This window comes from Dissoconium aciculare, assembly GCF_010015565.1.
Source record: "Dissoconium aciculare CBS 342.82 unplaced genomic scaffold K489scaffold_13, whole genome shotgun sequence".
Classification (NCBI taxonomy): domain Eukaryota; kingdom Fungi; phylum Ascomycota; class Dothideomycetes; order Mycosphaerellales; family Dissoconiaceae; genus Dissoconium; species Dissoconium aciculare.
The window spans coordinates 566237-590503 of NW_022984963.1; the positions used below are offsets into that span (position 1 = coordinate 566237).

The 24267-nt window shown below is 55.2% G+C and overlaps 8 protein-coding genes across 8 annotated transcripts; 5 read left to right on the forward strand and 3 right to left on the reverse strand.

Annotated features, from left to right (window-relative positions):
* Window positions 1–3641: 3641 nt before the first annotated feature.
* On the forward strand, window positions 3642–5412 carry K489DRAFT_325441 (uncharacterized protein; the record flags this gene model as incomplete). Its single annotated transcript, XM_033601829.1, has 2 exons — window positions 3642–5009; window positions 5077–5412. 2 exons carry the CDS (start codon window positions 3642–3644, stop codon window positions 5410–5412), a joined length of 1704 nt encoding a protein of 567 aa, XP_033456614.1.
* A 1296-nt stretch (window positions 5413–6708) lies between these two features.
* On the forward strand, window positions 6709–8848 carry K489DRAFT_383822 (WLM-domain-containing protein). Its single transcript, XM_033605705.1, has one exon. The coding sequence runs from the start codon at window positions 6984–6986 to the stop codon at window positions 8727–8729; it is 1746 nt and encodes a 581-aa protein (XP_033456615.1). The 5' UTR covers window positions 6709–6983; the 3' UTR covers window positions 8730–8848.
* Window positions 8849–9474: 626 nt separating this feature from the next.
* Window positions 9475–10741, reverse strand: K489DRAFT_69633 (PHP domain-like protein). The gene is made up of 2 exons (XM_033608843.1): window positions 10484–10741; window positions 9475–10409 (listed from the first exon to the last, which is right to left on the reverse strand). The coding sequence occupies exons 1-2, from the start codon at window positions 10613–10615 to the stop codon at window positions 9558–9560; spliced, it is 984 nt and encodes a 327-aa protein (XP_033456616.1). The 5' UTR covers window positions 10616–10741; the 3' UTR covers window positions 9475–9557.
* An 808-nt stretch (window positions 10742–11549) lies between these two features.
* K489DRAFT_412892 (amidase signature enzyme) lies at window positions 11550–13781 on the forward strand (the record flags this gene model as incomplete). Its single annotated transcript, XM_033607983.1, has 7 exons — window positions 11550–11813; window positions 11891–11992; window positions 12208–12224; window positions 12283–12385; window positions 12466–12852; window positions 12937–13063; window positions 13147–13781. 7 exons carry the CDS (start codon window positions 11550–11552, stop codon window positions 13779–13781), a joined length of 1635 nt encoding a protein of 544 aa, XP_033456617.1.
* Window positions 13782–14509: 728 nt separating this feature from the next.
* On the reverse strand, window positions 14510–15318 carry K489DRAFT_373430 (Redoxin; the record flags this gene model as incomplete). The annotated part of the gene is made up of 3 exons (XM_033603421.1): window positions 14510–14683; window positions 14793–15004; window positions 15189–15318. The coding sequence occupies 3 exons, from the start codon at window positions 15316–15318 to the stop codon at window positions 14510–14512; spliced, it is 516 nt and encodes a 171-aa protein (XP_033456618.1).
* A 658-nt stretch (window positions 15319–15976) lies between these two features.
* Window positions 15977–16469, forward strand: K489DRAFT_69835 (uncharacterized protein). Its single transcript, XM_033608844.1, has one exon. The coding sequence runs from the start codon at window positions 16020–16022 to the stop codon at window positions 16347–16349; it is 330 nt and encodes a 109-aa protein (XP_033456619.1). The 5' UTR covers window positions 15977–16019; the 3' UTR covers window positions 16350–16469.
* A 1585-nt stretch (window positions 16470–18054) lies between these two features.
* Window positions 18055–20274, forward strand: K489DRAFT_325500 (carbohydrate-binding module family 50 protein; the record flags this gene model as incomplete). The annotated part of the gene is made up of 3 exons (XM_033601832.1): window positions 18055–19330; window positions 19427–19940; window positions 20022–20274. The coding sequence occupies 3 exons, from the start codon at window positions 18055–18057 to the stop codon at window positions 20272–20274; spliced, it is 2043 nt and encodes a 680-aa protein (XP_033456620.1).
* Window positions 20275–20500: 226 nt separating this feature from the next.
* K489DRAFT_417691 (uncharacterized protein) lies at window positions 20501–22716 on the reverse strand (the record flags this gene model as incomplete). Its single annotated transcript, XM_033608195.1, has 3 exons — window positions 20501–22109; window positions 22168–22504; window positions 22667–22716. 3 exons carry the CDS (start codon window positions 22714–22716, stop codon window positions 20856–20858), a joined length of 1641 nt encoding a protein of 546 aa, XP_033456621.1. The 3' UTR covers window positions 20501–20855.
* Window positions 22717–24267: the final 1551 nt, after the last annotated feature.

Consider the following 24267-nt stretch of genomic DNA (forward strand, 5'->3'; position numbering starts at 1 on the left):
ATGCCGGCAGAGGCGTCCAGAACTCATGGGGGGAATTGACTCTCGGCAAGAAGGTTTCGACCGTTCTGCAAGGCGTTGTCATCGTTTGTAATCCTTGCAAGTAGAGGGGAGGCCAGGAGGGAAACATGGATTCCAAATTTCCATTGCGAATAGGATGCGCAGGTTTATCGTGAAACATCCATGTGATGAGACTACCAGACCCAATCTCAGATCTGTTGCGAAATGCGGGAACATTCCGTACTGTAGATCAATGATATGACAACTCGAAACAGCAGGGTGTGGCGGAGGGGAGCCACCGATCAATCAGGAAACAGACGCGACGCTCTACCTCCAGAGCGCACCTGGGTAGTGGCATGACACACATGGTTGAACATCCGGAATTACCGGTACCCCCGAGAAGTACCTCTAGGTAAATGGAAATGCACTTGCTCACGGCCGAGACCTGCGAGAAAGGGGATGTTCATTTACGAATCACAGGTCTACAGTGCAATTCTCTCCTCTCGCTATGAATGGCTGATGAGCCTCATTTTTAACCTTGGCAGTTTAGCAACGCCTGAGCTTGGAGGTCCGAGATGGACAGAATTTCACCGCGCTCGGGCAGCGGTGTAGCACCGACTTTGTCGATCATTTGTTGGCATGAAGTCGATTACGAATGACTACAATTACGGGTGGATATCTTACAAGTGAAGCGGCTCGGCGCAACATGAATTTTCATGCGACATGGTGGCCTGTCTGTTGAGACTCATGGATGCGAAAAGAAACAATTGCAATGATGATGAGCAATCGGCATGCCCGTCTAGGAAACTCCACAAGATGGAATAACCTAACCCATCGTGCAGGGCGATATGGATTGGCAATCTTATCGTGCATTTCCGGCGGCGCCGACGAGGAGCGAGAGCGCCAATGCGGCAGGCGCGACGGGCCATTCCGACTTCATTTTCCACCATCTCAGCACGTCCCCAGCTTCGTATATTGGCTTAGCGGTGAATTATTCTGGCGGCGATCAGAAGTCTTGGGCTGGCAAACGCACACCCTTTCATCATTCCGCCTTGAGGATGACAATGTACCTTGTGCTGTCCTCCTGTACATGTACCTGCTTGAATTGTGCTTACCTACCCAGCTAGGTAGGTGCACCTTCTTGATGAGCGCGTACACGGAGCTCAGGAAGATTGTACATCAATACCCTGTCAGAGGAACCGCATCGCATCGCATCGCATTGCATCGAGTGAGATGGAAGAGATACGGGTATCCACACACACTGATGTTGTCACGGCGTCTCTAGCGCTAGCACTGCCGGCCGTCAAACGTACGAACCTTGGAAGCCTTCCTCACGGATCACTTCTCCTTTACCAGCGTCACAATGCAATGAGCAAATGCGGCAGACCATCAACTGCGAGGCCAACGCTGCTCATGCATGATTTGCTACTTCCTCAATTTGACTTTCAAGTAATTTGGCAAATGGCAGTCGCCAGCCTGAATTCTATATCATCATCAACTGGCACAACGGTGGTCCGTCTGACTGCCGTATCTGCTGGGCTGAATCGAGTCCAGGCTGTGATCACTGGAAGCCTAGATTCAACGGTGCGGCTGCACGATCCACAGGATCGTCCCGGGTGAGCCCACAACCTCGGACGCCAGTTGCCGTTAGCATTGTTCGTCAGAAATCTCTCCGAGCCTGAGGAATGTCCCCCGATGATGATGTGATAAACACGCCGTTCTCGCCTCGGATGATTTTCTGTCCTCACTAGTGTCTTGGTCTGCACTTCGAGTAAGATGAGGTGTGACGAGGACATTGCTTTTCCTTCGCTTCCAAGCCGGAGGTTGTCTTCGCCATCTGATGATGATCATGACTTGCCCGAGATGTCCGCGTAGCCGCATGACTGTCACTATTACCGATGACATGCAAGATCGCCCCGTAACTCTTGACCCGATGCACAATCCGACCATGGGACGAGCCTCTGTGGTGGGCCTGCAGCAGGCGTGCAGCCGTCGTGAAGCACTTTGCAGCTGTCATGTCTACATTTCTGCAGGTTAAAACTGCAAGCCAGTGCATGAGCCGCCATAACTTTATGCCGACTGCAGACGAGTCTGACGAGAGGTGTGATGAGGGGACCAAGGCAGGCCTCTGTTGAGTCACAGGGTGCGATGGATTACGAAGCTGATACAAAGCACATCGCTCACATGGCGTGTTTCGAATTGATGAGATGCACTAGAAAATTGCTTGCATCGAGGCGTGCAAGGCTGGCCGGGAGGTACCTGCAGTAGCCGCAACGGTCATCGAAGGGAAATTATGCCACGGCCATGATTGGCTGTTATATTTTCATCGTCAGCCGACGGTCGACAGAAAACCTTGCCAGTTTCCTCCGCCACGAAGTGTAATGTCACTAACGTGATTGCCGTCGCTCTCGAGAGTCTCTTCTGACTTTCAGATCCGTTTCCTGATGGGCCTTGGGCCTTGGCAGGCAGGCGAGAAAATACGCGGCGCGATTGTGTCCGAGGCAAGGCGAGGCAAGGCAAACAAGACGCCGACGGCGGGGAACGTTGCTAGCCTCGCACCATTTTCCTTGACCTCATCATCCTGGTCGACTGACATCCTCATCGACCGATTTTCACCTTACTCACGCCGGCAGACGTCGGACCTGCTGAATGCCGTCTAGAGCGCAGCCCTCGAGATGCCATCGCTAGAACGGCAGTGTGCTGCTCGGTGAGCTCCCTTTTCCACAGCGACGGGCACCTGTGGCCAGAGCACCTGGTAGAGTTTTTACAATCGCAAGGAGGTAGTGTACTTGCCCAATTCGACTTCATTGCTCCCGTCCTTTCTGAATGATCCATTCATCGTGCCTCTGCTCGATTATTACAGGTCGCTCAATGGTGGTGCAGAGTGCCCTAGTAAAATATGTCTTCGATCCCATCGCCTGCAGGTGGGAGACACCTGAAACACGAACTTTGCAAACTCGTGGCGTGTGTCCGCTTCATCACGAGCGCGGAAGGCGTAAACACACTTGGCCACGAATGTCGTCGGAGAGCCATGCATGTGCGCCACTTTATTTCATGCCACCTCATCATCCCTGCTGGCTTCCCTGCACGCCACCATGGAAATTGCTGTGGTGCAACGGGCGGTGCTAGCCTCCACCTCAGCCCGACGACTCCGATCAGCATATCTCATGATTGACGACGCGGAGAATGAAAGCAACCGACCGTCATCATCATCATCAGTGCACAAGCCAAACATGAGTGGCATTGATTCGCTACCCCGGTCGATCCGAGGTGCTGCTAGCCGTTGGCCGGAGCAAAGATGGCGAGCCAGCAGGGGAGGGTGAGCCGTTGTGAGATTTTTCTTGCACTCAACCTCACACACCAGCGGCCGGCCTCCGGGCGTCCAGCATCGACTGACGACTTATCCCAGTCGTCCATGTCGGAGCCTGGCCAGTGTGAGTTTGTGAAAAGCAGCGTCAGCCCTCGCTCGCGTCTATGCGTCATTTCTATCTCACCGTTCCTTGATAACCCCCAAGACTGATTCTGCAAACATGCTACAAACGACCATGCAAAGAGGTTCAGATGGTGGTGATGTGTTGACGACTGCCCGCACGCCGTCACCTTTGCAGTCTCGCTCAAAGTTGCTCCCGCGGCCGTGTCTGCGCATGCCAATTCGCATCGAGCCAAAAAACTCCCGCGACGACGAACTGGACAGCGCGTGCACTGCTTCCACAAACTCTGTATGGTCGCGGTGTCCGACCGTGCATTCACAGTCCACGCCACCAGCATCAAGATCTCAAAGCCCGGCGTCAGATGACAGGACAAGCCTCAACATCGGATTGTCGACAACGACGACAATTACATCATTGGCATCCTCAAGAACAGCGCATGTCCGCTACTTGGACCGATCACTCCCGAGTGTGACTCTCCCTGGGAGCGACGACCTCGCTCTTGACCCTGACTTTCATTTGGAGATGCAGGCCGCCTACCTTCTAGGCGCTGATCATCTTCGTCGGATTCTCAAGCAAGACGACCTACTGTTCAACTTCAACAGCTTCCTTCTGTCATATCGACCCGCCGATGTGGCGGTTCTCCAGTACTATCTCTCTGCCTTGAGAGCATTAGACCTTATCAGCGCAGCCAATGCTCTCATCACCACTCTTCCTTCATCCTACGATTACGGATTTGATGCTGCCTATGTGCCCATCGTGTCAAACCCGATTTTGGAACGCAAGGTTGAGCAAGCTTTTGCCGTCTTGCAATACGAGTCGCTTCCAGCCTACGTTGCTTACGGGTTCCACATGACTAATGCGTCATTGCACCGAAAGGTCACTGGCGCTCTGGGTGCAGGATCTTCTGCACAGAGTGACAGTCTTGCGCAGATGTTCTGCGTCACCGACCCTGAACAAATTGACAACCCTATCATTTTCGCATCGAAAGAATTCTCCCGAAGCACAAACTACCCAATGAGATCAATCCTCAACCGCAATCCGTCCTTCTTGCACGGTCCCATGACCGATGTAGGCGCATCCGATCGCATCGCCAGTGCAATTGCTGCTCAAAGATCGCATTCTGAGGTTATGGTCAGCTACCGAAGTGATGGCAGCCCATTCCTCAGCCTCCAAACTGTAACACCTCTACGTGACACTCGTGGGCGGTTAAGGTATTGGCTCCGAGGCTATGTTGATTGCTCCGATCTTCTAGGCAAAGGCGCACATTCGTGGTCATTCCCACACGATGCGGTCCCATCAGCCGCGTCATCTGCGAACAAGAAGCCAGAGAGCAAACTCCGCAAGGCCAAGTCATTCTACAGCGTATACACAGAGCAGTCCGTCAGCCTGGAGAATTATCCTATCAGGCTGGATGACCAAATCACCACTCCCGTGTCCTCTACAGCCTCCACTGCGGTCGAACTTCCCGCGACGCCGGTCGCCGCCGGGTTCGCGACAGACGGCTTTGATGATATCCCTGAGTCCTCGAAATCGGGTTTCCCAATGGGCCTCGACATGCGCTCCCCGGGTATCTACCATCGCGTAAGTCCCAATATCATATCTGAAACTACACTTGGATTTTCCATTTTACTAACCCCACCATGATTAGTACCTTCTAGTTCGGCCAGTACAGCCCTTCCGAATTCTGTTTGTCTCCCCTGCGCTCGCGCAATCTGCTCCTCGTATCGCCCAATCTCCATTTATGTCGCACATTGGCGGAGACAAGCGCGTTCGCGCACATCTCGAGAATGCCCTCGTGTCGGCCCGCAAGGTCACGGCGAAGATCTCGTGGGTGGCCAATGGGGACGGCAGCAACCCAAACGCCGTGGGTCGAATGTGCTGGGCGCATTGTACCCCATTATTCGGAGAAGTCGACGGTGTCAGCAACGTCGGTGTCTGGATGATTCTCCTCCTGGACGAGGAGCCTGCTGGTGGTGTCTTTTAAGCACCGGCGTCAGTCAACGATGATCGGCTTTGAGTTCCCGAGCTAGATCGCCTGTTTTTTCCCAGGCACCAGAAGGTTGCCAATAACCGTCCCGCCTTTTATGACTGAATGGCTGAGACGACGGCATGATGATGGCATGTCAAGAAACGAATTTCTGTCATTGCGAGACAATGACACGATTCGTACGATACGCCGCCCACAAGCAATATCCAGGGCGGCAGTTTCGTCAATACACTGACGCCTCGCGTCCTGCCCTCACGCGAGCAATTCGTTTCAAGCCATCGACCTTATCGAGGTTGCATATGTGCGCCGCATATCCCCAACTTCTCTTCGTCTTTCGTCTTTCGTCTTGAGGTCGGCTGGTTCCGTTTTCACCCTCTCACTTTCAGCGCCGCAACACTGCAGTCCTACTGGGAGCAGCACGTCCTATTTCGCCGCTCCATCTTCATCTCACCACCACCCGCGCATACTACATCACATCACACACATCCTCCTCTCTCCTTTCTATCTCCGCGCGCGTCTTTCTTCTCGTCAACTATTGCTTTCCTGCTGGCAGACTCGCAATGCTTACTGAAGCGGCTTGATCTTTCTCCTTCCTTCTTAACCTCACCCGATAACTCACCTTGTAATCTTTCGTTTCTTCTTCATCACCTGCTTTTCTAACTCAAAAAGATACCCGTGCGGCTGTAGCAGACGATCTCGCCCACACACACATATACAAATCAAATCTTTTCAATACTCATGCTTTTCTTATACACTTCGATCATCATGTTTAATGCTTTGTTCGTGTCTCTAGTCTATTTGATAGGGTATCCTACGTCGCTTGTGAAGCTTCGACAAGATAGAAATTGGCAGTAACCAGCGTTACCAATATTGATCATGGAGATTGCCATCCTTCTGATTTTCTCTCTCGGCAAAATGGTCTGAACTCATGGCGGTCCTCGACCTTCATTGTATGCTCGAGAATCGCGAACCCCTCACCGCCGTCGACTCTGTTGACCTCATTACAGATCTTGCAATATCGCGAGGCTTTTCACACACAGAGTCGACTCACTTCGGGCGGACAGCCTCGGAAAGGTTGTCACTGTACTTCGGCTTAAATCCAATTTTGCACCATTGAAAATTTTGAATCTGCTCCAGTAAATGTGCATCGGAGTACTAGTTGAGGAAATTGAATCCCGGTAAATCTTGATTGATGGTAAGGTCGTCTCTGGTCGTAAGTCTAGAGTCATCAATAACGATGAAGCCGCGAAATTCGGCTGGTAGGCTGGCTGGAGCAGGCACCACTTCGTAACGTCCTCTCGCCACCGCTCACGTGAAAGCGAGTTCATTCTACTCGTGTCTGCGTCAGCAAGTGACAAACACTTTCTACAGGTATCTATTAGATGTTCCAATCCCTCGGAAAATGTATTGAGACAAATGATACGACTGAGAAGTCGAACAAGGATTTCAATATGCAAAAGCCCTGCACATCGCAAGATAGTCCTTTGACATATCGCCGGAACATCCCTGCTCAGTGAAATAAAGCAAAGCGCTGAAAACACTTGCGAAGATTAGCTTGCCAAATTAAGATGTCCAGAAGATCGCGTGGAGATGGCGAACCCGGCGCGGTCCAGCGTTCATACACGTCCGAACTCCGAGAGCATGAGCCTTTGTTCCAGACCTATGAGCATCTGCACAAGCAATCGCGAGGCGACACGGCTCTGCAAATGCTTCGCAAGATCGCGAGTCTGGTCAAACCGATCATGCGCAAGCGCAGCTGGCACGTACAGATCCTCGCCGAGTTCCTGCCTAGCCAACAGAACCTATTGGGCTTGAACGTCAACAAAGGCTACAAGATATGCCTACGCCTACGATACCATAACAACCCGGATTTGTTTCTGCCGATGGAGGAGATCGTGGATACTATGCTACACGAGCTATCGCACATCATTTGGGGTGACCATGATTCGCGATTCCATGCTCTATGGGACGAGCTTCGTGACGAATATGAAGTCCTGGTCCGCAAAGGCTACACTGGCGAGGGCTTCCTATCTGAGGGCAGACGGCTCGGCGGTGGCAGTGGCATTGGCGGCAACATTTTGGCAAACACTCGGATGTCACCACAAGAGATGCGACGACTCGCTCGTGTGAGCGCCGAGAAGCGCAAAGCGCAAGGTGCTCTGAGTGTTGGCTCGGGACGGAAGCTGGGAGGTTCATCGCCAGCTCAGAACCGGCCGAATGTCGATATCCGTGATGTGATTGTGGATTCAATCATGCGCCGCAACAACAACAATAATGGAATGATGCATGGCGGATGTGCTTCTGGGAGCCGAGATGCAGAGAAGATCTCAGATCAAGCGTCGACGCAGGCCTTCAAAACTCAAGCCGAAGAGGACGACGCCAACGACCGCGCTATCGCTCAGGCTTTGTACGAACTCATGGAGCAGGAGGAAATGGAGAAAATTGCACCTCAGAAACGCACGGGTAAAGATGCGTCTTTTTCAGATGTATCAAAACCTTCTGGTACCGATGGCCTTGCGTGGAAACCTGAAAAGGGCCTCTGTAATGTTCATGCTGAAGCAGGGATCCAAGGCTTGGGTAGTGCCTCGACCGGGTCTCACAGCAGTCGTCACAATGAGCCGAGCGAAGAGGAGCAGCTACGCTGGGCGATGCAGCAGAGCTTATCATCGGCGCCCGAGAGGGGACAGACAGCAGTGAGCACTACTTGTAGAGACGACAAGATGACAATGCCACGTCCACCTCCGATACCTATGGCTTCTAAGCCGGCCCTGACGAGTCCTTCCAGATCAAGCATCACTCCCCCGCCGACGGCGATGAAACGAAAACAACCTCCATCACCGCGACCTCCTCCCGCCCGGTCTTTCGATGTAATCGACCTCACCGCCACATCGCCAATCAGCAACCAGGCATCGTCACTCCCCGACAGTCGCGGTGGAGGGGATCATTGGACATGCCAAATCTGCACCTGTATCAATCCCGTGCAATTCCTCGCATGTGATGCCTGCGGGATCGAACGACCCATCACTTCCCTCCCACAGACGAATCCGAGCGGCAAGGGCAGTGGCACAGACATCGAGTCTCGCAAGGGCAGTAATGTTGTCCGTGGCGGCGGCGGAGGAGGCGCAAAGTCCGCGACGGGCCAACCAAAGCGCTCACAACTCAGCTCGGCGCGCGCCGCGGCAGCCATCGTCGCACCCTTGTCGGACAGGAAGGAGCCGGGGTCGTTGGGATGGATCTGCTCGCGGTGTGGAGCGTTCATGGAACATCAGTGGTTCACCTGTTCGGCTTGTGGGAAGATGAAGGAAAACGCCTGAGAGGCTGACGGCATCTCCGCGACAAAGCTTCATACTGTGTATTTATTTGTATTGTGATGATCGAGATGAGTGACGAGAAAACGAATGAGGTTATGAAATTTAAGTTCGTCCATGCATTGCGCAGATAGACAGGCAGACTGGTGAAAGAGCGCTGATCTCTTGTCGGGTTTCTCTGACCGGCATTCCGCCTGGTCGACGGTGCAGGATGTACTACAGTGCTCTTCCTGACATGATTGTTCCGACCGCAAGAAGTTCGACTTTAAGGATTTGTTCCACATATCATGTGGGAGGATTGGACTCGCCACTGATACCTACATGAGGAGGTCTCAGGCGGCCCTCTCTGACCAAATTTCTTGAAGTCTTTAGACTCGTGCCCACGAGGGCATGCTGCATTGGGTACGGAATGTAGCCAAGCTGCATGATTCACTAGGATTCCAACCTCAAGGGATAATTGTGCTTGCGCTGGGCCTGGAGAGCAAGCGGATCACCGCCGAGTTTGTCTGTTTGAACACTCCTGTTCCAGGACACGAGATTCATGTCACCAACCGCGTGTCCCATGCAGTATCGCATGATGGGTGTGCAGTCGCCAGAATCGAAGCGGGTGACACAGAGCCTCAGTGTGCCTGCTTCGACTTGTGCGACACCAAAAGTTCGAAGCATTGATGTTGGGATCTGCACTGAACTGGGTGCCAAAACCTCGCCGTGCTTTTTTTTTCGAGGCAGGTTTGGAGTACGATGCGGACATGCACCGTCCCCTTTGCAATCTCGCTTTTGGGCATTAATTTTGATATCTGGCAACACGTCCTTGTACCACGCCATGACGAGTTTTCACTGCTTGGCGTGTTTGGGAGTGTGAGGACCACGTTGAGCCAGCGCCTTGCTGTCGCTGGTATCTGCTAACGAGTCTGCTTTTCGCTTTTGTCCCGATGCCTGTTGAGCTGCATTCTGCTTCGATTGTTGCTTCTTTTGCTGCTTGCCGCTGTTACCGGCTGCTGACCCAGCACCACCGCCTTGTTTCTTCGGCTGATGTGGGTGTTGCTGCTTCTTGCCGGCCGCTGGCCCTTCGCTCGCAGGACCGGGATCCGGCTTGTCGCCAGGATGTATGACGTCGACCACGCCTCGCCAACCGGTCTTCTTCAATTTGGCCGTCACGACGACGTTGCGGGCTTCTTTTGTGATACCTTCATGACCCCTCTCTTGACTTAGCCCCCACAAGGTCATGAGATTGATAATGTCCCAAGGTCCTCTGCAGCCGACTGGGCCCTGGCTAGCCTCGGAACACAAAATTAGACCCCTTCCACGGCTTGCTCGGATCAATTGTGTGGTATTGCTGATAAGGTTGCGCCTGGCTTGAGGATCACCGCTGGTCAGAGCCTGCGCATAACATATTTCGAAGCGTTTCCCGGCTTTGATAGCTTCGGCGAGCGATTTGTATTTGAAATGGAAAGGTAGGCGCTGCGTCAAGTCGAGGGAAATTATGTCGCATTCCAAGGAAGTGCAGGCAAGCTGGAGAGTACGTTCATCGACAGGTCGCACAGCAAGCATGTCGTACTCTTTGGCGAGGGCGGTGAGGCGGGCATTCTGGTAGGACTCGGTGAGGGTGAGAGTGACGCGACGTAGAATGGTGAGATTCGCAGGGACATTGTCCTTGTCTGGGATTGAAGCTGGAATCGGACAAGTCTGCGATGGCGCCCACGGGTCAGCTGCTTGGTTCTACTGGGAGGGAAGTGCATTAATTGATTTCGTCTCACCACATCGACGGGCAATTTGCCAGAAATGACATGGTTCAATGCGACGACATTGTAGCCCAGTTCGGACAAGAAGGCCAGGGTTCGAGGGAGTTGTGCATCATTGGGCGTCCATCGGACATTCAAGTCGTAGAACATGGCAATGCTCGACACAACGCGTGCATGGAGAGCCTCGACATCTGGTCGTGAATCGATGATGAGTCGGCGGATGAGGCTTTTTAACAATTCAAGTCCGCGCCTTGAAATTTTACCGCGCGAGTGACGTCGAAGTTGGGAATAGCAAATTTAATACGCGAACACGCGCGCGAGCTTGTCGGCGGGCGGGAGTGGTGTCAAGCCAAACTTGCTGTATGCTGTACTGTACTGAGGATCGTGCCGCTGGAGCACACGACTAACTGCCCAGATGTGCACCCACACGCATCAAACAAAGACATTGTACATAGTAGTCACGCCTTGTACGTACATACACACCTAGCCACCTTTATTGTCCAACAACGCCGAGATTCCTTTCAACTTGATACCACGAGAAGAGCCATCTCGTCAAGACCCAATGTCGTACCAATTTCAATCGATTTCTTTTGGACGCTTTACACGCTCTCAAATCAAGTTTCGAATCACCCTTTGCTTCCTCTAGGCTTGAACGCATTTGATGAGTGTACGAGCTCCGTTCTCGCTTAGCCAAAGGCAAGATCCGTGAGCAGCCATGGAAACAATTCTGCGGCCCTGTGTATGACCATGACGACGACGACGGCGACGACGACGGTGGTGGTGGTGGTGGCTTGATGCGTGTAACCATAGCACAGAACTGTCACTCGCATCCAGGCACGGCCAGTGCAATATAAAAATCTGGTCGTGATACTCACCTGCAGATCCACCACCTGGCGAGACATCGGGACTTTCAGTCATCGTACGATTTCTTTTTTTGGGAAAAGAACCTTTGATTGAGGTCAAGTCATGGTTGTATCTATATAAACGCAGCCGGCGAGGCCGTCATGGACTCTTCGTATCTCACGACTTCTCATATTGTTTCGTTTTCTTTCAAGGTCTAAGACAAGTGGTCGGATTCCTCAAGATGAACACCAATCCGGCTCGCCGAGCCAACATCTTGACGGCGACTGCTTCAGAGCTTCAGGCCCACCTGACCTTCGGACGCTTCACCAGCGTTGATCTCGTTCGGTTATGTCGTCAGCACATCCTGTACCACGATGGCTACTTGCGTGCCATGATATCACAAGCCCCTGGAGAAACGGTGCTCACTCGGGCCCGGCTGCTAGATGACGAGAGAAAGCAGGGTAAAGTCAGGGGACCACTGCACGGTCTCCCGATCGTGGTCAAAGTGCGTCTGTCCATGCTCTTCTGATGAGTTGATCATGACGAAGAGAAATTTCGCCATGCTGAAGTATATCCCAATAGGACAATATTGCTACCCATCCTTCCCTTGGTATGAAGACGACTGCTGGCAATTTTGCATTGGCCGAGTCTGTGGTGAAGAGAAATGCGGAAGTGATCGATCTGGTGAGAGGCAATGCTACAAGAAGTGGTTTTTTTTCAGTTTTCCGTCTCTTTCCATCGTTGCTCTGACACAGAAGTCATGCCGTATAGCTGCTCGAGGCCGGACTGATCATCATTGGAAAGACCAACATGACTGTGCGTTCGCCTTTGCCCTGGGCCTACTTCTAATCGTCCCAGTATCGCTGGCTGAGATGAGCTGACGAAATCCTTGCTCGTAGGAATTGTCTGGCTTCAAGTCTGTTTCTCAAATTCTATATTGCCAATGAAGAAGAAACCGGCTGACGACTGTGCAGAGGAGAGGGCGTCCCCAGTGGTTGGTCGGCCGTGGGTGGTCAGGCCAACTCCGCTTACATGCCAGAAGGTCTACAGGAGGAGGATATTCCCGTTGGACACACGGTGAGAACCCTTCCAGTAGCGAATTGAGCACACTGAGATCCGGCCTTTCCTTACTGACGATTCTGTTTTGTGATGATCAGAACCCGTCAGGTTCCTCAACCGGCTCTGCGACCTCCGTTTCTGCAGGATACGCCCCTTTCTCGCTGGGAACCGAGTCCAGTGGCTCTCTAGTCTCCCCTGCGAATCGCGCTGCCTTGTACACACTGCGAACCCACGGCCTAGTCTCGACGAAAGGCGTCGTGCCGATCTCGACCACCTTCGACGCCGTGGGACCGATCGCAAAATCGGTCGAGGATCTGGTCAATCTGTTCCAAGTCATGGTCGGACCACAAACCGCCGAAAGTCTCCAGCTGCAGAAATCCCTCGCGACCGATTGGTCGGATTGCAATGTTGCGACCTTGAACCCTCAACAATGGATCCGGCACCCCAAACCTGCGCCCGAGCCGGATATGGTGACACGGCAAATGGTCAGTCGGTGGTCATGCTGTCAAATGAGGAGAGACAGGTTCATTATCGCTAACGCAGCTTTGTTTTCTGCGGAACGGTTTTAGATTTACGAGATCAACGATGCCTATGCTCGGATCAGACGCCTATCCAAAGGCTATCACCACCACGTGAACCTGCCGCCGGCGGAGAACTATTGGATCGACGACAAGAGCGCCACATGGCATCTGATGCGTACGTGTGCACCATCCACCCCCGATCACCGCCAATCGGTCATAGCAGAACCCGGGAAAACTGACACCGAGTGCATCATACAGAAGCCGAATTCCCCTCCGCCCTGAACGCCTACCTCTCCGACGAGCTCGAGGAATCGCCCGTCCGCAGCCTCCAGGAGCTGATCGACTGGAACACCGCGCACGGCGAGATCGAACTGCCCGCCGGCAAAGGCGACCAATCCCACCTCATCAGCGCCGCCGCCACGACCAGCGACGCGGCAGAGATCACCGCCATGCGGGACAAGCTGCGTGGGCAAGCGGCGACCCTCGCGCTAGACCCCCTCTTCGCCAACCTGTCCCTGCCGCCCATCAACCACCACCACCACCACAACAAACCCACCACCGCCACGACCAAAGCAAAAGAAGAAGAAGAAGAAAGACAAGAAAACCATCGCTACCGCCTCGACGCCCTCCTCGGCCCCGCGGACTCCGCCCTCCCGGACTACGCCGCCGCCGCCGGCTACGCCATCGCGACGCTGCCGCTGGGCCGCTTCCACCCGCGGCTGGGGAGACCGGGGGCGAACGGCGGCGGGCGGCCATACGGGCTCGTGGCGATCGGGGCGCCCGGCGCGGACGGCCTGCGGCGGTTGGTCAAGGTGGCCAGCGCGTGGGAGGCGAGCTGGCAGGCCCGGGCGGTGCCGGACCTGGAGGGCTTGCCTCATCGGAGGACGGTTTAGTTGGGTCTAGAGAGAGAGAGAGAGAGGGAGGGAGGAAGTGAAAATCTACTGGGATAGTTTTTGCAGGGGAAGGTTTCATCGTTGCCGTCTGGTTCGGTTTGGTTTTGTAGGGGGCCGGATTCTCGCCTCTGCGGATTCGGATCTGGATGTGGAATGATCATGTGAAGACTGTGGGGAAGACTGTGGTGTAGACGAGAGTGCGTCAGCAGGACAGGACAGGACAGGAGAGCTTCTTTTTCCTTTTCCTTTTCCTCTTTTAATTTCTCTTCCTTCGAGGAAATGGAAATCCGCGGACGTGAAGACTCGTGATTTTCTTCTTCTTCTTCTTCTTCTCCTTCTCCTTCTTCTCTCTCACATACACACCACACACACAAAAGCGTTTCGGGGAATTTTCAGGGGTCGCGGATGATTTCTACGGACCATCGCTAGCGTTTCTCGTGTGGTATCTAAGTGAAAAGCGTGTACGTCGTCTCCGTCAAATTCATAGAGAAAGGGAGGGTGAGCCTGCTCTTAACCGTATCATCTTCCCTTTTCTTTTCTCTCCTCTTCTTTTCTTTCCTTCTCTTTCCTTTCCCCTTCAGAGATCCACGACAGACATGCGTTGTCGTCGGACACTTCCATCCTCCCTCCTTTCCTCCTTTCCTTCCTCCCTAGCTTTTCTCTTGTGTGTGTGAATGTGAGTGTGTGATCGCCTCGACCTGGCTCACCCTCTTTTTCCGGGTCCCATTCTACAAAATAGCCGCGAGGACCTTCTCGGCGGCGGTGACGGTCACGCTGGGGGCCTCGTCCTCGACGAAGATGTGCTCGACCGCGCCGTTGTGCACGACGGCGGCGTAGCGCTGCGAGCGGTGCCCGCCCAGGAGGCCGGATGCGTCGAAGCTCAGGCCGGCGGCCTTGGTGAACTGTTGCGCGGTGAATCCCCGATGGTCAGCTGGTTGGATTTCTCCCGATGTCGCCCGCCGTCTGGGGAGGGACGGATCGACGCGGTCTTCTCTTCTCTTCTCAACTTACGGCGCCCGTGTCGTCCGCGAGGAAGTGCACCAGCTTGTGGCCGCCGCCCCCGAGCTTCTCCTTCCACGCCTGGGTCGTGAAGGCGTCGTTGACGGCGACGATGTAGATGCCCGCCACGCCCTTGGCGGCGAAGGCGTCGGCGTGCTGGAGGTAACCGGGGACCTGCGAGGAGCAGGGCGGGGTGAAGGCGCCGGGGACGCCGACGATGACGACTGGGAAGGGGGGAACATTTTCGTCAGTATTTCGTTATCGATTGGGGGTTTTTTCTCTTTTTTTCTTCTCGTTTTATGTTGCAGGCAGGGTGCGAGCGAGCTGGAGATGATCTCTCCTATGTGACAAATGTCCGTCGCTCCGTCGGAGAGGGAGGATGGTCGATCAAAGAGATGAAAAACTCACTCTTGCCGGGGACCTCGTGGAGGTTGACGGTGGCCTGCTCCGGGTTGTCCTCCTTCAGGGCGTGGGCGGGCAGCTTGGAGCCGTGGGAGAGGGCCTTGTGAGGCTTGAGCTTGTCGATGACGGAAGACATGGCGAGTGGATTGGAGATGTTGGATGTTGAGTTGGTGAGGGTGTGTGGTTGTTGGAAGATGGAAGAGGTTGGAGCGATAGGGGTTGGGAAGTGAATAAATATATATATGTATATGTAGGAGATATATACAAGGATGGACGGCCGTCACCATAGAAGAAAAGTCGGGAGGGATGATGATATTATTGAAGCAAAGACCTTGGGATGACGACATGTCATTTCTCTGTCTCTCTCCCTCCATCCCTTCCTCTCTCCCTCACCCGGCGGCATCGGTATGTTTTGCACGCCATTGCGGGTCTGGAATGGGGTTTCGAGTTGGAGGGATCGGTGATGTCCTCTCTCTCCCACCCATCACCCACTGCCACTCCCCCTGCTGGCGGAATGTATGAGATGTTTGTCATAAAACCAACCTCAACCATGATGGAATGATAGGATGATGGGAAACCCCCGAGGATATACCTGACCTAGGTGCTATAGGTACTAGTACTGACCAGTCATTACGTGGTGTCGTCGCGTATAGTACCCACCTCTGCTACTGCACCTCTTCCCTCGAGCCCTACGCCAGAGGTTCATACTAGGAATGATAAATAAAACATCATCCAACAGCATGTGCGAATGGAGGGCGATGAGGGGCTGGCTGGACGAGAACCCCCGCCGAGAACACACGCACACATCCTTCCCGCCTCGATGTCCCGCTCGGGGGTATGCATGTCCATATACATGTAAGGATGATGATGATGATGATGATGATGATGATGATAGATGGGAGACAGACACAGGATTTGGAATTAATTGTTCGCTCCTGCGGCTCGAGCGAAGTGCATCTCCGGAAGCATTATTGCCCAAGGGGGTTGGTTATTATTGTGACAATCGAAGCCGAAAGCGACGATGATCCCGCTATGGCATCATCAGACAGACAGATCCGCAATGATATAATCAACGGTCTTTGGTGGGGTATGCTGTATATACGCGCCCTCCTCCTCCTCCTCAGGGTCTTCAAGAGAGCATCTACACCCAGATTGTTATCGCAGTAATAATAAGTCTGTCCTGGAGGAGAAGGGGACGGGCCTATATATCATTACCGAATCTTGCACCGTTGTATTCCCATCCACCACCACAACCAAATCTAACCGTCTAGTGATGCAGATGAGACCAAAACAACGCCTTTGTTCGTCATCGCCCAGGAACAGAAAGGGCCCAACATACATACATACATACATACATATACCTAGGTGGGGACACTGTCGATGCGAGGGGACTCCTTCCAAACGTAAATGTGGCCCGCAATGCAGCCGGTGTGTGCACTTTTCTCCCTCCAGCTCGACATCAACATCATCATCGGTCATCAGTCATCAGTAGTCGTGTCAGTCAGTCAGTCATTATCAGTCGCATCGATCACTCTGCCTACTACGCAGGCATGTATGTATCCATCGCGCGTGCATATATACATACCTACCTAAGTATCATCATCCAGATGCAGCAGGTATATCTCCATCCTCTGCCCGTGATGGTCGGTGCAGTAGGTAGGTACAGTAGATAGGTAGGTAGGCAGGTAGGTAGGTAGGTACAGTAATTATCGATCAATACCTCAATATATGGAAATAATGGATTTTGATGAATCGGACTATCGATGATTACCATAATGATGACTGCCGTTGATGATTTGTCATGACACTCGCTCACTCACTCACTCACTACACTACACTACACTCCACTCCACTCCACTCCACTCCACTCCACTCACTACACTACACTCACTATACTACCGTACCTCGATCGAGGGAGGAGGAGGAGGAGGAGGAGGAGGCAGAGGAGGCAGCGTTCCAAGGGGTTTCCATACTACATAGTATATAGATAGGTATTGATGAATCCTGTATCTACCTACCTACCTACCTACCTACCTACCTACCTACCTACCCCCCTACCTGTGTGTGTTTGGCTGACACACCTCCCTACCTAGCCAGGTACTGTATATTCCCACCTGATTCATCATGAATTGCCTTGCCTGCCCTGTAGGACCCGCCGATTGATTGAGCTGTCATGTTTCATTCATTCATTCATTCATTCATTCATTCATTCATTCATTCCTCCCATCTCCTTCTATGCCGTCTGGTTACATATATCGGGAGATACCCATGGATCTGATGGAAGTTGCCCTTGTGGAGGAGGAGGAGGAGTCCCCAGCAAAGCTCTCCAGGCCTGCCGCCAAACAAAAGCCTCTAGCAAATAACTTATTATAATAAACAACAACGAAAGCAATGGATCCCCGTCCCTGAGTCGGTCGGCGCACCGACCATATCCCCATTCCAACCATGAAACGCAATGACGCGCGCCCTCTCTCCTCTCCCATTCCCTCCAGCTGGACGTTATATTATTACAGCATAGTCACACTGTAATAATAATAGCCAGCGATTAGATACAGCCCTAGTACACCCATCGAGGCCGAACTTCTGGCCTGAGGTCATCCTTTCCCGCGCGCGCCGGAACATACTCCAGTGCCTTTCTGTTGGTTGCACCGCAGCACACCACTTGATACGCACACAGCATCGATCTCGAGACCTGCGCGTCCATGTCTAGCATCCCCATCCCCATATGGTTGGAAGGCATCGTCTCCGCCTTCTGAACGACCCCTCCCGCCCGCCGAATGCAAACCTGATCGCCGACCGAGACCGTCCATCTCGTGGTGCTCCTATTCCAATCCCAAGGCCACATGTCTTGTGACCGGCAGCTCTGTCGGCAATGAACGCCAATGACCCGAATCCCGTGTCCCTGCGGCCTCGCGCGCGCCGGCTGATATCTGGGCTGGACGGCGATGATCACGACGACGCGACCGCCTTGACGTCCGGCAGCGGCATCCCCACCCGGAGACCATCGCCGTTGCCCTCGACCTTCGACACCCGTCCGGCCTCCCCGATCCCTGCGGCGCATCCACAGAGGTCCCCGGGCAGGACCATCTCCGGCTCCGGTCACGCAGTGGGTGCATCTCTCGGTCGAGGGAGTTCGGGAAAGCAGAGGAGAGGGGCAGCTGGGGAGGACCAGACATTCGCGGGGCTCTGGGGCAATTCGTGGACCACGCTACAGGGCATCGCATCGGACCTGCTCGGCAGCGATCTGGTCGCGCAGCGGGTCAGCGATCGGCCGAGGAGTCGAAAGCACCTCAGCGTGATCGAGCGGCAGAGATCCAGCTCGGGGACTCCACAATGGGGACAATCCGGCCCCGTCGGCAGCATCGGCGTCGGCACCCGAGAGGAGCAGACGGCCGCGTTTCGCACCCAGAAGAAACGCGACATGCTCACTCGACAGGAGAGCAGCTATGCCGATACGCTGGGGAAATACAAACGGAGGCTGTCCGACGACCTCGATGGGGTCTCATCCTCCGTGCCGCCCGCTGGACATCACGAACACGAGGATCGCGATGCGCTCGTCTACCTCCATGACGTCCGCAAAGAGGACACCCTAGCAGGGATCGCGTTGCGATACAACATCCACGCCAACGCTCTGCGGAAGGCCAACCGCATGTGGCCGAATGATACGGTCCAGACTCGTCAGCACCTGATCCTCCCCGTGGATGCGTGCGGTGTCAAAGGCCGACCGGTCAGAGGTCCCGATTCCAGAAAGGACGAACTGGAGGTGGACTTGCTCGGATCTGCCGACAGTGAAGACTTGTCGGCGCTGCTCGCCGAGGAAGTCCCGCCTCCCAAACCATCGCCGTCGCAGCCGGTCGACCTGCTATCCGATCGTTCTCGAAACCGCGCCAACTCCACCTCGACACAGCGCACGATGGGATCGACTTCAGCGATGGCTTCGAACGACGCCTCGACGGCTCCACCGCCACCTCCTCCATGGACACACGACTCATGGGTCCTCCTCCCCAATCACCAGATCCCCACCGAGATCGTCCGCCTGCCTCGCCGAGCCATCGCATATTTCCCACCCGCCCGACGGAAAAGCATCTCCTATTCGGACAACCTGACGACCACGCCGCCCTCCTCCTCACTGGATCTGAGTCGCGGCGGTACATTCCCCGCCGCGTCGGCTGGGACTCAGATCGCATCGGCGTTGAACCCCACCTCCCAACCGAACCAAACCCCTCCGCGGAATCCCTCTCGAGCGCGAGGCAGCGCCGCCAGCGCCGCCGCCGCACCCGCCCTGCCCAACGGCAACAACAACCGCGGCTACGTCCTCTCCGGGCCCGGCGGCGTCGGCACGCTGGCGGGGAAGAACGTCAAGAGGCCGGGGCCGGCGCAGGACGGTCTGAACGCCTTCGTCGCCAAACACCTGCCCAACCTCGCCATCACCTCCGACCCCCTCGGCTCCTCGTCGTCACCGTCGACGAAAACAACGACGGCATCCCACCTCCTCCCCCCCTTCTCCGACGAACCCCCGCCCCACCTCCTCCTCCCCGCCGGACGGTCCGCCTCCGCGCACTTCGGCCCCTCGAGCGGCCACAACGGCGCCGGCGCCGGCAACAACGCCTTCGCCTTCGGGGGGAGCGGCGGCGCCACCACCACCAGCAACAACAGCAGCAGCAACCTCGAAGCCGTCGGCGGCGCGATCGAATCCTGGGTCCGCCGCCTGGCCTCCAAAGCCGCCCACCAATTCCCGCCTTCCTCCTCCTCCGCCTCGTCCTCCTCGACCCCCGGGTTCCCCTCCTCCTCCTCCTCCGCATCCGCCTCCGCGGGCACCGGCGCGGGCCCCTATCACAGCCAAACCCACCCCCACCCCTCCTCCTCCCTGGGCCCCCGCGCCTCGGTCGGCGCCGAGGGCAAAGGCGTCGGCGGCGTCGGCGACCTGATCGAGATGACCGACGACCTCGAGCTCGGCGGCCCGCCCGGCGCGGGGTCCCGCGACGGGACGTCCCCCTTTGGGGAGGGAGAGACGGGGAGAGGGAGCGCGTTGGACGGTCGCGGGACCGCGGAGAGGACGTTCCGCGGGAGGAAGAGCGGCAAGGCGGATTGAGCAACGGCGTCGGCGTCGGTGGTGGTGGTGGTGGTGGTGGTGATGGTGATGTGTACCTGTCTGTCTGTCTGTCTGTGTATCTGGTTTTCTCCTGTCGCGAACAGAACGAGCCTCTTTCTCCTTTTCTTTTTCTTTTTCTTTGTTGTCCTCCCGCGCTGAAGAACCCACCCGCGGAGGCTGGGGAATGCCCTCCTGGACAAATTCCTTTGGGGGAGGATGCATACGATGACTGGATGGCATTGTGGCAGCATGGCAGCAGCATTATCATACACACAAATATATATATATATATTTCCTCATCCATCAACATGTGTGTGTGTCCGCCGCCGTGGTCATGGATGATTCTGGGGGGAAAAGAGAAGAAGAGGCGCGCACACCCTCCGTCTCTCTGCCTCTCCCTGCCTCTCCTGACTGGGGCGATACCATTTCGGAAATCCCAGGGTGACTCCCTATGGATTCCCATTCCAATGCAATAATAGAAAAGGAAACATGCCCTCCCTCTCAATCTCACAATCTCTCCATAGATTCTTCCACCGCGACGTCCGCTCTCCGCCCGACCGTCCGATCGGCCCTCATCCCCTTCACCGCTGCCTCGACGAGCCGCCACCACCACCACCTCCACCACCTCCGCCAACCACCCCCCCCGCCTCTTCCTCTCCGTCCTTGCGCAGCCCCTCCCAGAACACCGCCCGGTCGGCCAGCAGCTCGTCCGCCCAGGCCCGGACCTCCGGCAGCTCGATCCTGGCCGCCACCCAGCCGAACTCGGACAGGTCCACGCGGCCGGCCCGCGCGCGCTCGTACTCGAGCATCTGCAGCAGCAGCTCCAGCTTGTCGACGTCGTGCACGAACTTGGCCTCCAGCGTCCGCGAGTCCTCGTACTCCTGCCAGAGCGCGCGGATCGCCCGCCCCGGCCCGCCGCGCTGGTCCCCGTCCTCGTCTGCGTCCGTCGTCGTCGACGCGCCTCCAGCAGCAGCATCAGCGGCGATCCCGCCGCCCACCCCGCCCAGCAGCCCCCCGCAGAGGTAGTCCATGGTCGCGGCCTCGCGCCGGGATTTCTCCGCCTTGGGCACGCCGTCCACGGGCGTGATGTCGCCGACCAGGCTCTCGGCCATGTCGTGGACCAGCGCCATGCGCGTGCAGCGGCCCAGGTCCAGGCGGGCGGCGAGCGCGGGCGGGCAGAGCAGCGTGATGATCGACATCCGGTACATGTGGTCGGCGATCGACTCGCCGTCCGTGATCCCGAACCGCCGCCACCCCTCGCGCTTGTTCGTCTTCAGCCGGCCGAGCAGGTGCAGGAAGGGGAGCGGGCTGCTGGTCCCGGTCGCGGGTCGCACGGGCAGGGTGCGGAGCACTGTGTGCGTGTCGGTGGTCAGTCGAGCTGGTTCGGGGACTCCTCGGAGCTTCAGGGTCAAGGGTGCGGGTTGGGAGATGGGATGTTTGCTGCTGGGTCGAAGTCTCGTTTTGGTGGTTCCCCCGAGCGATCGAGCGCCTTCATGGCGAGGATGCTCTCGCGCGCCGATCGTGAGGTGATTGGATAGAGGGGGACGTACCGGTTTCGGGCATCCATAACTCGTCCGTGGCTCCTGCGGCGCTCTTCTGATCGGACGTCGGCGCTTTGATTGGCCATCATGGTCAGAATGATATACACTTGATCCGACCGATTCCAAGGCGACATGCTGCCGTCTGCGACCTCTCACGTACCATCCTGTTTGATTTGTTCGCTTGACTCGGCCATTTCGAAGGACGCCCGGGTCAACAATTGGTTTGCTTCGGGTGGAAACGGCAGTGGGTGAGCACCGTCTGTGTATGTAGCGAGGTATATGTGTTGGAAGGATCTGAGGACGAGAGGGTTTTTTTTTCTCTCTTGTATCTCTACGAAGACGGGATATATACCTCTCCTCGGCTTTGGTGTCGTTGTGATGTCCCAATTGTCCAAGACTTTTGGTCTACAAATTCGATGTGTTTGTTGTTGTGACGATGACGAGGTGTTGCGGTGTCAAGCTCGACGCGGCGGAGGGTTTCACTCATTTCACCACCACTCATACGCGCACGGTATGTGACCATCACGATTATATATATCGGCATGAACGAGTGAAGAATGCACTGGAATGCAGCCGGATTGAATTGCTGAGGTAGGAATTCAATGAGGTGCATGCCCCATACTGCTCTTATTGTAACAAATATACCTAGGTGGGCAACATTCTTGTCACGATTGTTAGAGAAAAGATACCTGGAATGATTTGTATGTGTGAACTTGGAGGGGTCACTTCAGACCCGTCACTGGTTTGGCGGGACCCCAACCCTAACCGCGCCTTTCACACCTGCGTGAGGGGCTCCGAAAGAAACGCCAATTGCGAACTGCGAACTGCTGCTGCAGACTGAAGTCAGTCACCCGGCGGCAAACACCAGCAGCAGCAGCAGCAGCAGCAGCAGCAGCAGCATGTACTCTCATCGTCAGTAATGATAATAATAAGAATCTTTCCATGGGGACCTGCCATTCCACAGTACATTTCCACGTCGCGTCCACTCATCACAGAGAGCGACAAACCCCGTCGTTTATTATGATCAACATGGACGAAACAGGAAAAAAAGGAGCTCTGGAGAGCAAGGAAAGATGCGGGAGTTTCCCCTTTCCGGTGGATTTGATTCGTCCTCACTCGTCAAAGAGATCCCAATTTTCTTCTTTTTTTTTCTCCCTCTCCTTTCTTTCCCTTTCTCCTCGCCTCTACTTGAGTCGGCCATTTCTCATATTTGATGAAAGGGAGGGAGGGCGGCAAACGAGTCCGGTTTGTTTTGTTGATTTGATCATGCATGGTTGCATCAATACGTGCGTGCGTGCATGCATATGCATTGTGGATGTGTAGATGGACGGACGTGCGCGGCATGGCAGGGCAGGGCAGCAGCGGCGGCGTCGCAATGGTGAAACTCGCGGCGGATCAGCGGGTGACGGATGAGTGGGTCATATCATCATCAATGGATGGAAATGCCGGATGCTCTCTGTCCTCGGGGCGAGTGACTGCCGACCTGGGTAGGCCAGAGAGAGAGAGAAAGAGAGAGATCGATGGATTTCCTCCCTCCATGTCGGGCCTCATCATGTTCATCATCCGGTGCATGCGGAGAGCTGAGTCCATCATCGTGGTCTGCATGGATGGGAAGTCGGAATCAAACGTCCGGGAAGATTGTCCTGGACACACGTACAGGGGGTCGACGGGTTCACGTCAGCCGTTTTCGATGACCGCCCGCCCGTCCCGCTGGGCTGTTTGTTTTTTACCTCGCGCGCGCGTTTCCGTCTCTCTCTCCTGCAAGGGACACATCGGCTAAATTCAAGCGCAGAGTGCAGGGAGATTTCCAGGGAACAAACCAACCAAACCAACCAAACACACACAAACAAAGGCACACAATTTCGGTCATCATCATCATCATCATCATCTCCTATGGTCTCCGTTGTTTCTGCCACGAACCACTGTTTGAACGGGATCGTCATTTCAATTGTTGTTGTTGTCTTTAGATTATCACCGTCGTCATTGTCGTTTTCATCATGAAACATTTGTTCAGTGACCATGAACGTCTCGGCTGTCGTGTCATCCCTCTCTCGACATATCAAGGAGAGCCCATGTACTACAGTATCTAGAACAGATGATGCCCCGTTCATCTCCCCTGGCCGCACAACACGTGCAGCGATATCCTCCTGTGATTAATTATGTAGCCCTCTCTCTCTCCACAGGCATGATTCTCTCGATCCGGAAAGTCTCTACTGCACGGGTGACGACGAGTGACGAGTGACAATGTTGAATCATAAAAGAGAGCAAGATCCAATCTTGGTCAGGTCTGGATCGTCGTCAGGCATGAGCAGCGGGTTGGTCGGCCGGTTGGGGGCGGCGCGTGCATGCCGTGAATTGTTCACCTCGCGGCTCGATCCCACCGGCGCTCCAGCCGACTATTGGCAAACTCTCTGCTTCCTTCAATAGTGTCGCGCGGCGACGGGTGACCATC